Source organism: Lichenostomus cassidix, chromosome 1Aa (assembly GCF_008360975.1).
Source record: "Lichenostomus cassidix isolate B80296 chromosome 1Aa, HeHo_3.0, whole genome shotgun sequence".
NCBI classification, from domain to species: Eukaryota; Metazoa; Chordata; class Aves; order Passeriformes; family Meliphagidae; genus Lichenostomus; species Lichenostomus cassidix.
In genome coordinates, this window is record NC_139480.1 from 33,802,408 (window position 1) to 33,818,488 (window position 16,081).

General features: G+C 40.5%; 1 protein-coding gene across 1 annotated transcript in view; it reads right to left on the reverse strand.

Moving 5' to 3' along the window:
- Nucleotides 1-1,515: 1,515 nt before the first annotated feature.
- CPM (carboxypeptidase M) overlaps nucleotides 1,516-16,081 on the reverse strand; it is a 31,969-nt gene continuing 17,403 nt past the window's right edge. The window contains exons 4-9 of the mRNA XM_085044671.1: nucleotides 10,450-10,622; nucleotides 8,785-8,969; nucleotides 8,366-8,536; nucleotides 7,388-7,540; nucleotides 6,217-6,365; nucleotides 1,516-5,554 (exon numbers count right to left, since the gene is read on the reverse strand). Coding sequence (XP_084900797.1) covers nucleotides 5,315-5,554; nucleotides 6,217-6,365; nucleotides 7,388-7,540; nucleotides 8,366-8,536; nucleotides 8,785-8,969; nucleotides 10,450-10,622 — 1,071 coding nt within the window. The 3' untranslated portion in view covers nucleotides 1,516-5,314. The remainder of the gene's footprint in view (nucleotides 5,555-6,216; nucleotides 6,366-7,387; nucleotides 7,541-8,365; nucleotides 8,537-8,784; nucleotides 8,970-10,449; nucleotides 10,623-16,081) is intronic.

The window sequence follows — 16,081 nt, forward strand, 5'->3', positions numbered from 1 at the left end:
GGGGAGTGCCAAGAATGGAGCTGGAGCCAAGGCTGAACAGCTTCCCTAACACCAGCAGTATAAAATTGCTGATGCCTGTGCGGTGGCACAAAAACTTTTACTGCTCTGTTTACCTCCAGGGCTGCAAATACCTCAAGGTACTTGGGAAAAAGACATAAAGATGTACAGAGGAGACTCAGTAAATCCTTGGTTGTGACTTGGTTGAAAAGTAATAACTTCCTAGGGGAAGACCAAATTACTGGGCTCATTCACATTTTGTTGATACATTTGAGCTATTTCTTTAAAAATACAATTAAAAGATACTGGTATACCCAAAGTTCTAATATAGTTCATTTTAACTAAACAAAATACCCAAAGTTCTAATATAGTTCATTTTAACTAAAGAAAATATAAACCCCAGCTGTATACATTCAGATTCTTACTTGCAAGTTTCTTGCCCCTTGCAATTTGTAAAGTGACAACAGGCAGCTACAAGTTCTTCTTGCAATATTTTTTGATCAGCAGGAACCTTTCATAGGTTTTATAGGATTTGGTAATCCTACAGCCTGAGATGGAGAAGGCCTTTGGGCAGATAGTTAATTTTTTCAAGTAAGGATACTAATACAGGGCTATTTGCCTTAATTTGCACTTCGTATTATTTTTTAATTTTTTTATTTAATAAACTTAGGTGAAGTGAGGCTTGCAGAGGCTCTTTGTTGCACCTGCAGGTGAGAGAGATGTAGATGTGTCTATGCAGAAGTATTAATAACGTGGGGACTGTACTTAAAAAGCTTCATCTATAAGAAGTTTTGTCCATTGCATTGTCTCCCACATCTTCCCCTTTTTCAGCATGATGCCTCGTCTGCAGTCACTGCCCTGGCTGTGTAACTGCAGTGCTGGGGGAGCAGCTGTCCTTATCTAGTTCCTGTTGGGACAAATTGTGCCATCCCACTCTTGGCATTCTCTTCCAGTCACATGCCTTATGTTGCAGAGAATAGCCCTGGAAATACCCTCCACTCCATACAGTGGTGAGAAAAAAATTTTGATTTCTACATCTGCAAATCACTGTGTCAAATATTTTGGGCTGAGTTACATTTTATGGCTTAATATTCTTAATGACTTCTAGTACACCTTTAGTTCATTTGGTGTGGGTGCATGCCCTCCAGATGGGAGTGATGGGTGTTGATGCCTGTTCCTGTTCCTCAGGGACACTGGCAGGTGAGTGCAGCTGCAGGCCTGGGGCTCAGGGGCTGCGTCTGTGACAGGTGACTCCCATGGTGACTCCCAGCTGTGGCCCCGAGCCTTTGGCTCTGCCTCCAGCCTGTCTGCCAGCCTGGCCATGCTCTATCCGTGGGCATGAGCAGCAAGCACCCTGCTTGTTCTGGCCCTTAAGCACATTTCTGGCCTTGGGTAGTGGTGCAAAAGTCGGTAAAGTTTTGGTACAAAAGTTCTTCCTTGGTGAGGTGTTTGAGATCCTTATTTAATAGCGCACACATTTTAATTTATTGCTGTTTGTAAATATCCTTGTGCTCACAGTTAATGTTTTGAGCTCTAATTTATTGAATTAGTCTACTGGTACATGTGTAGTTATATAAATAAGCTTACTTAGTAAATCACAGGCACAAGAATTTTAAGAAACATAGCATTAAAATACAGAGAAATATATTCAGATTAAGAAGGGCACAGGAAGATTTATGGCTATGTTTCCTTTTTTCTTTCTGTTACAACTTCTGCATTGAACCTGAACAACATTTATTATATAGAGATAGAGCTGGTGCAACATTAGCATTGTGAAAATATTTTGGTGGTGTTTTGCTTTCCTTTGGAATGCTTTTGCATCCCCAAGGACAGGCAAGGAGCTGACTGACAGCTTCCAGGTGCTGGTAACATTTGGGTGATGTCTAGAAGATGCAGGATGGTGATGGGAGGCTTTAAGGTTAATTTGCAACAGGTGGTCATGGCTTTTGCCTTTGGACACATGACCAAGAAGGTTGCAGAGGAGGCCAGATGCTGACAGGATGTGACTGTACACGATTTTCAGTAACTTTCTTTGTCTCTTCCTTCTTGTTCATCAGGTACACAATAGTTATGTCCAAACGGTGCAAGAACTCACATTTATTCTTTTTTATAAAGTAACAATAAACCTTGTAAACCTGTATTTAAACTTCTTGCTTAAATACAACTCTTCAACTATTTACCTATTTATTGGTATTGAAATTATATTAGTATTGAAATTCACCTTGCACTGGTAGGATTGTGGGCTGTGCCATCCTGTGCCACTCCTGTGAGCAGCTGATTTAGAAAGGGTAAAAGTGCTTCAAAATGCTCACTGATGAAAAGCTTTCATCTCTTCTAACAGTGTGGTACGATTTTATCACTGAGTTCTGGTTGCTGTAAATTTGTTCAAATGTCACTGTCTCTGAAGTGTCTGTGGGTATGAAGACACAGGACTTCAGGCAGATTTTTTTCTCTTTTATGACTAATATGGGAAAAAAATTCCTCATTCTTACAGAAAATGTCAACAAGAATAATTGTTTCAGAAAATTGTGTCTTACAAAAGAGATTAGAAAATTATTAGAAGCATAATGAAACTGAATAAATAGGATGAATACAGTGGTGAAGATCTTCCCCATCTTAATCTAAAGCTGCTGTTGTACTGCAGCTTAACTTTGGAGTTTATAATTTTAAAGCAGGTAATTTACTCAGCATGTTAATTGGCCACACACATGGTGGGCAGCAGTTATCCTTTATCCCAGGAAGATAAAATATTTTGTTGTACAGATTTTGTCCTGAAAAGGGGCATTTGCTGTTGTGGTGAGAAAGAGCATGGGACACATTGATGGGACTTGTGGAGGGGCTGTAGGGTCACCTTGGTTCTGCAGCATAGCAGAGTTTTGCTACAGCAGCAGCCCTCAGGCTCTTCTGGGGGATTACCTGCCCTGCCTTTCCAGCTCCTCCATACCAGAGTCCCAGGCTTATCTTGTTTAAGCACAAAACTCCAGCTTAAGGTTTTTACAATGTTTTGCAGTTAGTGAACATGAAAAATTGTTGCTTTTAACCTAAGTGTGGGGGTTTTGTTAGGGTTTTTTTTAGCACAGATGCACAGAAAGCTTCAAGTGAATGCTTCTTTAGTGTATCTATAGCTATATTTTACATGTGAAATTTGTCAGTGATACTTAAAAAGGTGGTGGCTCCCCTTTGGAGTAGATGATTTAGCTTAACAGCTTCATTTTAAAGGACAGTTCTTGGTCTTGAGCCAAAGTAGTGGCTGTCAGGATGATAATTACTTAACACCTAAAATACCAATAGCTTTTCTAAAACCAGAGTCTTTGTTCTGTGACTACACATAGCTGGAATGACTATTAAACAGAGTAGTTCATAGTGAATTTAAATAACTATGCAACATGCTTTCAGGAGCTTGAGCTGGTGCGCTTCTTTCCGGCTACCCAGTGCACGTATGACCACAGTCAGTAACCATTAAAATGCAAGTATCCACTCCAATTGCACAGAGTGTAGACCCATTTATGAGAAGTTTCATGTGTGTTTATCTTTCTGTTTTCAGTTTTTCCTTTTCTGAGGGAAACTGAGTATGTGTTCTATTTAAAAGCTTTAAATAAAGATTTGTTTATATACTCCATGGTGCTCCTTTTTTTCATGTGAATGACTTGATTGTTAGGAGTTCTGGTACTTGGTTTTCACACAGATTCTTGTCTGTGAGCCAGCATGCAGGCTCTTTCTGTCTTCACTCAGGTGCTGGACTGCTGACTTCTGTCAGATTTCTTCAGTCTGGGAGATTTTAGTTCAAGGAGTCTCTCCTTCCTGCTACAAGTGGCAGGATCAGTGATGGGATTTAGTGGATAATTACTTCTCTTTGTGGTAAACAACTCACAGCAGATCAGAGGGTAAGAAGAGGTAGAAGATGCAAATGCATATGAGGAAGACATTCAAAAAACAGTATTTTGCACACACAGCCCTCATTGCTATCAGCACTGCTGTTCCAAGTTCTGAAGTGTATTCGCACACTGAATGTGGCCATCTGGCAGACAAGTGGCTGATGCCCAAGCTCCACAGCCCAGCTGCTAGGGCTTGGTGTGACAGGCAGCAATGCCTCAGGAAAGATTTTAAAAGGCTTTAAAGGATTAACTGCATTCCTGCATTTTTTATTTACTGTATACAGGAAAAGATTGATGTTTCCAAAGATAATCTTTGCTGGTTTACTTTTGAAATTGCTTAAGAAAATTACTGGTAGATAAAGCTTTAAAATAAACACAGGAGATGGTACTAACTGGCTTTTCTTGATAAATTTTGTGTTTATTGGACAGCTTCAAAGGGCCCTGAAAATGACTCACAACTGGCCAGGCAAAAGGAATCTGCTAATCCTGCCTGCAGTACAGCCCAGCCAGGGGAACACTGCAGTCAGCCTCTGTAAGCAGAGCCGGCTTGTGCCTTGCTGAGTGTGCCTGCCAGCTCCTGGCATGGGTGTTAGACAGTCCCAACAGTGCAGCAGCAGGGCTGTGAAGCAACTTAAACAATATAAAGCCATTGCTAACACTATTCAAAGAATTTTGAATTGTATGTGGTTCTGTCCCACAAGAAATTCCATTAAAAATGGAAAAGGTATAATGTTGTCCATGACTCTTTCCACATTTTCAGCAGCTCTGCTGTAGGAGAACACTCTTTTCAGAGCCACAAATTCATCCCTTTTCCCTGTTGGTGCAGATTATCATCCAGCTTCCACAGCATGGCCCTTTAGCACATACTCACAGTTCATTTTCATCTTCTTGTCTTAAAACATGTCTGTGTTACTGGCCTTTACAACACAGGAGCCCAGAGCAGTCTCCTCTGTCCAAGTAAGAAAGAGCATATATAAAAATGCCATTCCTCATTATAGCAGTGGCTTTATTATGAGAAGTTAGTATGGAACTGATCACTTACAGTTGTGTGTCATTTACAACCTGAGCTGTTGGCTCAATGAGGAACCTGAGCTTGCATGAAACATTTGCAGTATGAGCCTCAATTTTTTTTAATTTGGGAGAAGTCTTCAAAATACTTTCTGCATCAAAATTCTACAGTTATCTCCTTAGGCTGTACAAAATTTCTTCAGAGTAAAATACTTACATAGAAAAATATGATAGTCTGTTACAATTAAAAATACAAGTCTATTATAACTAAAGTAAAACATTCAGTTGTCAAGTCAGTATTTTACAAAATAGAGTAAACACGATTGTGAATCTGAGAATTTGGTTTATAAAAACATATGTTCTTTTGCGTATACAATTCCTTCTCTGAAAAGCCACATTTGTGCAGGAAGATTTTGCCTTTGTCATTCCTGACTTTATTTGAACATTACAAGCATAATGCTCATTAAAACCAAAACGTGTAGGGTTGGTTTTACTGCAGCTGAAGCTCGGGCAAGCTCTTGGTAGAGGGGAGTTTTGGGACATGAAGCAACTCTTGATCTGATCTGATCTGAGACCTCTGAGAAAGAGAAGTCCTGTTTCAAAGCACTGAAGTTACCAGTGTTGTCAGCTATTTCCACCGTCTTCAGCATTGATTTAAATCCTGGCACAGTAGCCTAGGAGAAAAGACAAAAGTGTTCTTCCTTGGTTTGAAACATTGAGTTCAGCTGTGAAACAATCATTGTTTACACTTTAAATGTACAGGAAAAAACGTAAAGATACATTTCAGAACATGGAATGAGAAAAGAGTGAAGTTTTTGTGTTATAGCAGTAAGACTCTTGCAGTACAAGAGAGGGAATCCTGCAGTGATGCTTAAGCATAAGCCCTTGGCAGCAGGCAGAGCCTACAGGGCATGGATGTTCTCTAGTACTTCCACAGAGAAATTGATTTGACACAAGGAAATGACAGGCACTGGTGGTGGTGTCAGCCTGGTGCTGCCCAGATCCCAGGCTCCATCCCCTCACCCTGCAGGGGTTCTGTGGTTTGCTCCAAACACCTCAAGCTCCTGTTGCCCTGCTCCAGATGCTCATCCCAGCTGGCTCCACCATCAAGGTCAGAGGAGCGCATATCTCTGGACATTGAGGACTGTATCAAAAGATTTCCTTTCTGCTGACTAATATTTAAATAGATTGGGTTTTTTAAGTCTGCTAAACAGTCTTTACAGCTCATATCCATTACTTGAGCAGTTCAGCTCACCCACCTCCAGGGATGCTGTCACACTGTGCTCAGGAACTAAATGAAATTAGAACCAATACTTTAGTAAGGCTGTGTACTCACATTGATCACATATGTCCCAGGCAAAAGGAGAAGAAAGTACTCCCCTTGTTCATTTGTTCTGTAGGGGCAGACATGTGGCCTTCCTTTGGCTTCCACAATGGCGTTGGGAATAGGATTCCCATTCTTATCAGTAACTTGGCCTTTGACACCTATGAAAAAGGGAGAGGACATAAAGATCACAACCTGTAACTGGTGAGCCTCCTTCTCTGAGAAAATCAGACTGTTCTGTTGATGGATGTACTCAAAGGCTATTTCACCACATTTCAGCATGTGTAATAATATCATTAGTCATTTTGGTCTTACTCAACGGAATTAAACTCGAAAATCTTTGGCTGTTGTTAATAGTTTACCCTCACGTTAAGTTAGAAAGCAGTATTGTAATCTCCTCTTCTAAATCTCATTTGCTGAAGGTATTATACACACTTACTGTATGTCTTTTACTGAAGGACTTCACTCTTCAATACAGGTTTGGCAGTTTTTTGTACAAACACACACCCTTCTTTTTTGTAATTTAAAGTAAGTCAGCCTCTTGTCTAGTACTTCCCAAAGGCAGAATACCAACAAAGTCTGCTTATGAAGTAGTTTCCCTTAATTCCTACACACCATCTTCAAGGCAGCCCAAGCATTAAGCAGAGATAAAACAGCAGTCAGATATTTAGGGCAACAAAATGCAGATAAGCAACAGATTTGTGCAAACCCTTCAACTCATTGTGAAGCACCACAACTTCATTAAGCAGCAGTTCTCTTCCAAATGTGAAGTCAGATCACACCTAGAGAAGCCTTTCAAATTTACAAAATCCAAGCAAAAAAGACTTGTGAAACTTGTGCTGAGGCACACTTACACTCAGAGACCTCTGAAATAAATGATTGTCCCAAGGCTGCTCAGGAGAGTGGGCTGCCTGGGGGGCACATGGTCAGACAGTCCCTGGGGCTTGTCCCTTGCTCCTGCCCCAACATATTTTAAGCCCCTTGCACAGCTGTGGTAGCACCCATTGCCCCTCACCTGACACACTTGTAAGGTCTCCTGCCTTACCCATCCCTAGCCTTGTGGCACTTCCTGTTCAGAAGCTCCCAAGTTAACACCAGACCTCCCCTCAGAGCTGTGCCACCGACCCAGAAGTTCCATCTAAGCTGGCCTCACCTTCTGCTCTGCCCCCATTCACATACCCACCTAGGTGTACTTGTTTGATGTATTCGATCAGAGCAACTTTGTTGTCTCTCCAGAACTTCTCCAGCTGGTCTGCTGGAGGATATTTACAGCATGACAGCTCCAATGTAATTTCAAAACACTGTCCCCAGACATAGTTGTAATCTTGCATTCCACCTTAAATGTGAAATAAAAGGGTGTTCAGCTGCAAATAAACACTAAGTTCAAACTAAAAGACATATAGGAGAGTTAAAATATTGTACTTGCACCATACCTATAAGAAAAGTAAAGCAGAGAAATTATTCCTCAATGCCACACTTGTATTTTCTGCCCCCTGTAGAAAACCAATTTAATTATTTACTCTAGTTACTTGTAAAGTGTTGTTTTCTAAACCATATGTCATTTTGGAAATGATGATGATGATTGTGGCTTAGAAAGGGTGGGTCTTTGACTTAAATTCATTCAAGTATTCCCAATTAAAAAGGGGGAGATAGGCTGGCACAGGATTTGCCACTGCTAAAGCCATTCCAAGAGCCTTTTAAGTCTTTGAATTCAGACAATGAAAACAACATACACACTGCACAAGTCCCATATTCTATTTGGCTACACATAAACAATAATGAAAACATTTATTTCAGTAATCAAACATTAAAAAATACATGACATATGAACAGAAGATTGGTTTTCTTTCTGAAAGGAGATCATGATGCTAAGCAGTGTGTGCACATGTGTGTAATCTCTACAGCTACTGCAGGCCTTAAGCAAGGGCACAGAAGCAACCAAACCACAGCATGTGCCTCATTCACTTGTGTAATTGCTAGCTGAAGAGTCTGAGAATACCCAGGTCCTGCTCAGAGAATCAGCATGAATGAGCTGACTTACTCCCCCTCATCAACCCTCCACTCTGACTAAAATCACTGCCCTTGCATCATCAAAGATGGCAGGAAAAAGTGAGAACATCTTACCAGAAGCAGCTGAATAAAGCATCACTGATATTCTTACCTTCCAGCTGGTACCAAGAGTACCCATTGGTAATGCCTCCTGGAAAAGTTTGCCTGTTGTCACATCCTATCCCTTTGTACATGCTGGCATGGTTGGAAGAATAGGTTTTTGCCAGGTGAATAAAGACATCATCATCTGGAGATCTGCTATAGCCTTTCAAAGAGCCAGTAACTGCAGAATGAAGATAGCCATTGTACAACTCTCATTACTGGTAAAACATACAGTGCTGGCTTACATACAAGATAAACATCTCCCAAATGGCCATATTAGGGGGTGAATTTTGATAGGGTTTATCAAATTCTGCCCATCCCAGCTCAAAAGCTAGAAGAACCTTGCAGGAATCCTTATAAATTCTGCTTTGGTGCAGCTAATTTTCCTAAGCCCAGTTAGCAGTGGAGAACTGACTTTTACCAGCTTACCTGGGTTACCATTATCAAAGGTGTAACTGGCCACCAGGGCACCCCCATGCAAGTTTGCTGAAAGAACAAATGTTTCATTTTTTATCCAGTCCATTACAGCTCGAGTCTCTGGCTGAATGTTAGCACTGTTGTTTTCAAAGGCATCAGGAAAATTTCTGTTCAGATCTTCTCCATTCCTGTTGTACCTTAGAAAGAGAGAAGACATTCCCATTACTGTTTTGCCTGTGGGCACTTCCCCATCACCAGCCTCCAAGTACTCCGTATCTGTGGTGTGCTAGTGTCTTTAGGGAACAGGCAGGATGACCATTTTTTATTTCTCAAGCACTAAGGTGATGGACTTCAGTTTGCTTCCTGGCAGCATTGGAATTTTCATAGGACACAATAAAATAATTCCTCTATTGTATTTTAAGTGGAAACAGAGAATATTTAACACACATATAGCATGCACACACCTACACATATGTGAATTAGAAAAACCAAAGGCAGATCAGAAGGACTTTATCCTCTTCCTGTATGTGTTTTTCCTGCTTGTATAGAAACCCAAGGTTACTACTTAATGGCAGCATCCCTTAGACTGTTGTCACTCTCGATAGACAGAAAAAATTTGAGTCAAACAACAGGATGCATTTTCTTCTCCCTGAACCTTAAGGTCCAGCCTGTGCAAAGCTCTGTTGCTTTTTCACTCAGACAGGTCAGTACAGAACTAAAGAGGGTATTCACCATTGACTGTTAATTTTTTATTTCAGGTAAAATCTCTCTATTTGACAGTGAAGTGATAAAAAATAACCCCCTCCATACACGTCCCATCTATTTGCTGAGGAATAAATTTTTCTTTATAGAAAGGATAGCCTACAGAGGTCACCTAAAGAACTAAACTCCCTAAACCATCTTTTCACTTCTTCCTGATGTTGCCAAGGCCAGTGATTCAAGAGAACTTCTAGCGTGTGGGTTTGCTTTTTCTGCACATTCCAACTTTGTCCTTTGGGCCTTTCTTCTCATTCTCTCACTCTCTCTTTCCCTCTTCTAGCTTGTTAAGCTTTTTGTCCCTTTTTTGGTCTCTGCAGTAGTCACATTAAAGAATGCAAAACAAGCACAGGATGCAATGCCAGGTTATATTTTCTTCTGTGTAGTTTTTTTTCCCTATCACCACTATTAGCACAGAACTTATTATAGCCAGCTCTGCTTGTGTAACTCCTCCCTCTTACTAAATCCACATTCAACATGATTTTTAAACACATTGCCAGAAGTCCATTCAACAAGCTTAGACACACCTTTTCTCATTAAGAAGGGCTACAGAATTCTCTCATTGAAATAGATCCCTGTGGGTGGAATTTTCCTTCTTTTCTTGTAGCACCCTAAAGGTGTTACAAAATAGGGAATTGTGCTTGTATTTACAATCTGGGTCTCCTGCCTAAAAGATGAGGTCATTACACCATTCTGACCAATTTTCTCTGGCCACACCACATATAAACACCCATCTGATTCAGTCTTCCAGAAACTCTATGCCATAACAACAAGTCTTCAGAACAGTACAGGCAAAAATTAGCCCTAACACATCCTGTAGACTCTGCTCTCCACCAAGTATGAGTCAGTGTTTTGGCCATCTGCGATTATTACTCCCCACCCATTTCTTTTACCCCTCCCACCCTCCTAAGCCACCCTTACCTTCCTCGTGTGTAATAACAATCAGGCACTTTTGTAGCTTCAAATCCATCAGGATTCATCGTTGGCATTATATGAATCCGGGTGTTATTGAGTAACCGGGTAATAACTGGGTCACGTCCATAGCTGGTCACCAAGAAGTCTATTAAATGGAGCAGGATTTCTCTCCCAACAGTCTGTGTAAAGAAGCATAGATTTTACTTTTAAGTCTGATGTGGAAGAGAAAGAAGAAGAAAATAAATAAATAAATAAAGACACACCACCTTGCACTTCCAGGTTTTTCTTATGAGTTGCACAGACATACAAGGCATATGAGAGCATTCTGATCTGTTTTATGCTCTCCACTAAATATATTTAAATTCATTAAATAGATTAAAGGAATCACTGGAGGGTTTTCACAAGGGTTTTAAACCCAGATCAACCAGACCTTTTTGTATAATGGGAAACTGACTATGTCAGCTGAGCTGCTTAAATCTTGCATGGATAAGGAATAGCTTTATCAAAAACTAAAGCTGCCTGATAAACATCACGTGGGCTTGGAAACATCCCACTGCATTTGCTCAGTCCCACTGCAGGAACCCAGCTCTGTGCTGGTGCCTGAGTGACCCTGGGCTCTGCACACAACTGCCAGTACTGTGCAGCATCACTTGGCAGTGGTGGTGAAGAAGAAAGGAAGAACAAGCCTACAATGTTTTCCAGGATACTATGGAGCTGGATTTTTTCTTGTTAATCCCCTTTTATGGGAAGTCAATATTAATACAAGATCCAAGAGGCCACATGGACATTTCTGTCACACTGCTCTATTTTAATGCCATGAACATGCGCATCGGGGAAACCAAATGTACATAAATCCTTAGAAAAAGACATGGAAGGACTTTTGATCTAAAGTCCTGGTCTGATCTGGATACAGACTTTAGGTCAAAGAGAAGCAGTGGCAGAGAAAAAGATACACATATTTTTGTTCATTTTTGTGCAAGCTTTTGTAAGTCATGAAAGCTGACAGGACATCTCCATTTGGTCTATCAGATTTTAGGCAAAATATTGTCAAGTTCCAGATCCAGAGTTATGGGCAATTCTATTCTATCCCCGAACACACTACCAGTGTTCACTGGACCATATTTTCCAGGGGCACTTTCCATAGCACTGCGATCCATACTGCAAGGATGCTTTAGGGTTCCTAAGCCCTATCTGGAAGAGGAACAAACCAGGACTTGCAAGCTGATGAGCTCTAGAGATAACTTATCTCTACTTTATCTCCAAGAACAAAGCCTGGTATATCACAACAGGATCTAAACCAGCACCTGAGTATGTGAAAACAGACTGCTCTGCAGGTTTGATAAATATACTCCACAAAATTTAGGAAGGGATGCAACAGAACCTGTCTTGTACAGACAGATCTTGAACAGGGATCTGATAGACATCTTGGGAAGCATATAAGATGGGGGAAGACAGGAGAGGAGAGCAGAGAAATCAGCCAAATCATGGCCCTAGGCATGAGAGGTGAAGTTACCAGACTCAGAATCAGCAAGAACGGCTCTACCACAGAGACAGCTAAACTACAGACAAGACTGGACTGCTGTCTGGAGAAACTGGGAAAGTGCTCTTCTCCTACTGTACTTCTCTTCAGTGCCTGACCGAAAGAAATCCCAGAAAGAAAGGGTAGAGAAGCAGGAACAGAAAGGGGAAAAAAAGTAATGAAAGAATGTGATAGAAAAGGAAGTTTACAAAGAATGAAAAATGACCAGTTTTTCACAGATGACATTCTTTCCACTTAAAGTTAATCCCAGACTTACATATACAGTATCTACCAAACTATTTTATAGGATTCCTGGTATAGCTATTGTTGCACTCAGGATATTAAATGATTCAGATTATCATAACAGAGTTGGCACTTGGATGATTGCACAGTGAGGGAAGAATATACTTATTACTACCATTTTGGCATGGTGACAGAGGGGTAGTTTTGTTTTGGTCCAGAGCACCATGCATTGCTTGGGAAAGCACATCTGGAAGTTTCTGAGGGAAAGTTTTTGTTTCTGGGAAAGTTCAAATTTTGGTCAAGCCCTTGGAAAGCATCTGCTGCTACAGAGGTCAGGTGTGGATAAGATGTATGAGTTGCTTAGCTTTACTTTAGAGTTTCAAGCAATGGATCTAAACACACTGAAGGTAGGTTGCTGACAGTAAAGTCGAGGACAGACACCTTAACCTGCCTCATGTTTAATATGAAGATAGAGAGAAGAGCAGGGTACAGCATGTATGTGTTCTAGGGCTTTGAGAGGATGTGAACATTTAGTTTTAACTGCAGTATCCCAAGAGAGATACCAAGGAGTATTGTTCTACTGTATTTCACATGAAGGGTGATGGAAAAGCAAAGGAAATCCCTTTCTCCCACATCTAGGGATACAATTAGACATTAAGCTTCTCTGTGCACTTTCAGATGTCAGCTTCCTGCTGTGCCCCAAAGGGAGAAAGTCAGCAGGAAAGGCTTTCAGTGATCCTCAGGGGAATGAATGAAGAAGCGTGCATGTGTCACGACATGGATCAACGCTGTAGAAAAGGGTGTGACTGCTGCTTCTCTACACATATCCCTTGAAGTTCCTGACTATGCCTGCTGGCAGGGCTGTGTCAGCACCCTGCTCAGCCACCACAGGGATTACTCAAGAAGCCCTAGTGGCAGCCAGTTAGGGGATTAAGGTTAGTTCCAATTGTACCTGCACTGTAACACCTTACTCCAGCAGCCCTGGGTTTAGAACACTGTTTTACCACATGATAGAGACCTAATACCTGAGGACTATGGGTGGATGGACTCTGCCCATTTTTATTATTAAAATTCTTTCCTTAACCATGGCCTGGTTTTTAAGTTGAACGATGTTGAAAGAAAGATCCAAACCATCAGGTAGGACCTGTTTCAGGGCAACACAGTCTTGCCAGTCTCCTTGCTCCAGCCCTGGCTGCTCCACAGACCTAGTTCAGCATACCAGGCACAACCCCACCTGAGGAAGCAGAGTCAGAGCAGAGAAACCAGAAGACCATCCTGGTTTCCCACTTAAATGCCACATTTGCAAGAGGTTATTTTTAACACTGTACTGCACTCATTATTGTGCACCGCTAGGACACCTCCCACTGTGTTTGTCCTTTGCTAAAACACATTGGTGTTAAAGTGATTGTTTATGCAAATAGTTTGGCAAACATCCCTTTATTTCTACAGCAGCAATCACTATGGACATCTGAGAACTACTGCATGTATGACAGGGAAGCACAGTTCTTCGGTTTATCACTGAAGGAAACGGCAACATAAAGCCTGCTTTTGAACTAGTAACTGGCATACGTTGTTACCACCTGGACAAATTCCAGGCTTCAGGATTTACCTGGCTGAGACATGGAGAGTTTTTCCTTTTCCCACTTGGAAGAGTGTGTGGAAAGATAAGGAAAAAGGTAACTGCAGGAAGGCAGTATTAAGCTTTGTATAAACAGATCTCAGCATCTAAAATAAATCCAGAAAAAAATCCAGCTTTTTTCAAAGTCTGTTGTTAGCATTGAGATTTGATTGCTTTGAATTTTGAATTCTCTGTTGCTTCTGACCTTCTTCACATTATATCAGCTAATACTGAAGCTAAGTGAAAAGTAATTCACTATGCAATAAATATTTTTTATAATTTCTTTTTCTTTTCTGAAAATACTGCCTCCCTCCATATCACTTCAATAATATATCATACAGGATAGAGAACATAGGAACATGGGCTTACAATTCCTTATAGCAAGTTGTGCCATAGGTGCAGTATTCTTTTGTGCAATTGGATGACAAAAAACCAGCTTTTTTTTTCTACAGTGGTATTTTGATAGTGTAAACGCAGCTTCCATTATTTTTTTGGAAATAAGAGTGAGAAATTCTACACAAGACTCATTAGTTCATTGTTTGGTGTTTTTTTTAAGACCCCATGATATTGATCACAAATAAATCTACTCCAGTCCTTACTAACCTAAGCCCTAATATTTCAGGAAACCCTACAGTGGATATGACTATGTCTGTGATGACATGGAAAATATGGTATAGTTGCTTTAACTAATTTCACAAGATAAGCCAGCAGATAAACACATCATGTAGGCTAGTTCAGACCTATCAGTACGGGCTCAGTTACACGTAATGAAAGAGGAAAAATACCATTATTTAAAAATATTTTATATTATTGTATTACTCTATTATTTATATTATAGTTTAATTTCTATTATAAATTATTATTTATCATTATAAATAAATTATATATTATTTAATATTATACACTCAGAAAATTAAGTGATCAGAAGCAGATGCTTTAGGAGAAAAGGACTGATATTAGCATTGCCATCCTGAGAGAGTTCACCTTGTGATGGCCTAGTTACACTATAGCTGCAGAAAGTTAAAGCCATATACTCAATACATGAAGGGGAAAAAGCAGAAACACACAGGGAGTTTATGGTTTGTTCAGATGTGCTTTTCCTTAAAGGGTTTCCCTGCAGTGATATACATGGTTTAGGAATAGCCTTCCAACCAGATCCTATTCCTTCAGTTGTATAGAATGGACTCAAGTCACTGGCACAGAGGGTCCAAAGGTGATAGCTCTGCTCCATCTATGACAGGAGTGTTCAGGGGCTTGGTTGGGGTCAATGTTAAAAGGAATGAGTTCTTCCCCAGGAAGAAGTGAGTGATACACTTAGAAAGAGAAGATCTTTCAAGTAGGAGTACAAGGCTGGGACAAGAGGCCGCTGCCTAATTCAGAATCTGCCCCAGCAGATCAGGCAACCTCTCCCTCACCTTCCCCACTACAGACTTTATTAACATTTCACAGGCTTATGCATTTTGTGCAATTACTGCCATTTTGATTAAAGTCAGTTTAAATCAGTTTTCATTTGGCTTGGGTTAAACAAAAAGTACTGCTAAAAATGGTGTCCAAATTCATACAGGCAACACAAAGAATGGGAGAAGTCTTTTGTTGCCTCTCAGTGGAACTGGGGCAAAAGTTCACTCTATTTGGCAACAGTGAACACAAATAAAAATCCTTTAAATCTTGGCTGGTTATGTCTTACAGTATTAAGAAAAATGAACTTACTTAAATAAACCTTTCCAGTTCTGAAAAGAAACCCTCTTTTCCTAGTATTGTGTACTCACATTACTTTATTAGAACTTCCCTGTTGGGCAGCTCTCCAAATAACCCAGATTTTCTTCCAGCAGCATGTGTGAACAGCCCACACACATGTAATTCAGGATCCACCCCAACTTTTATGTTTTAGGAGCAGCTGGCCAGCTGAGTCAAAGTTAAGTGTCATTTGTGTGATCATAGCAGGTTAGCAGGGCAGCATCACCAAACAATACTCGAGAACAGAACTTTTCTCATTTTGTATCATTTGTGGGAAGGACCAATGAAGCACACAAGACCTGACTGGATCAATGAAGCCATAACTTCAATTTATGAAAGACTCTGGTACAGAAGTTGAAGCTTGTTGTATAATTAGTGCAAAACTTATCTGCTTAATATATTGTAGGGGTAGCTGAATCTATTCCCAGGAACTTGTCCAGCAGAATCTTAGATTATGAGGAAAAAAACATTCAAGTCCTCCAATGCCTCTCTACATGAGGAACTAACTTCCCGCCACCTGA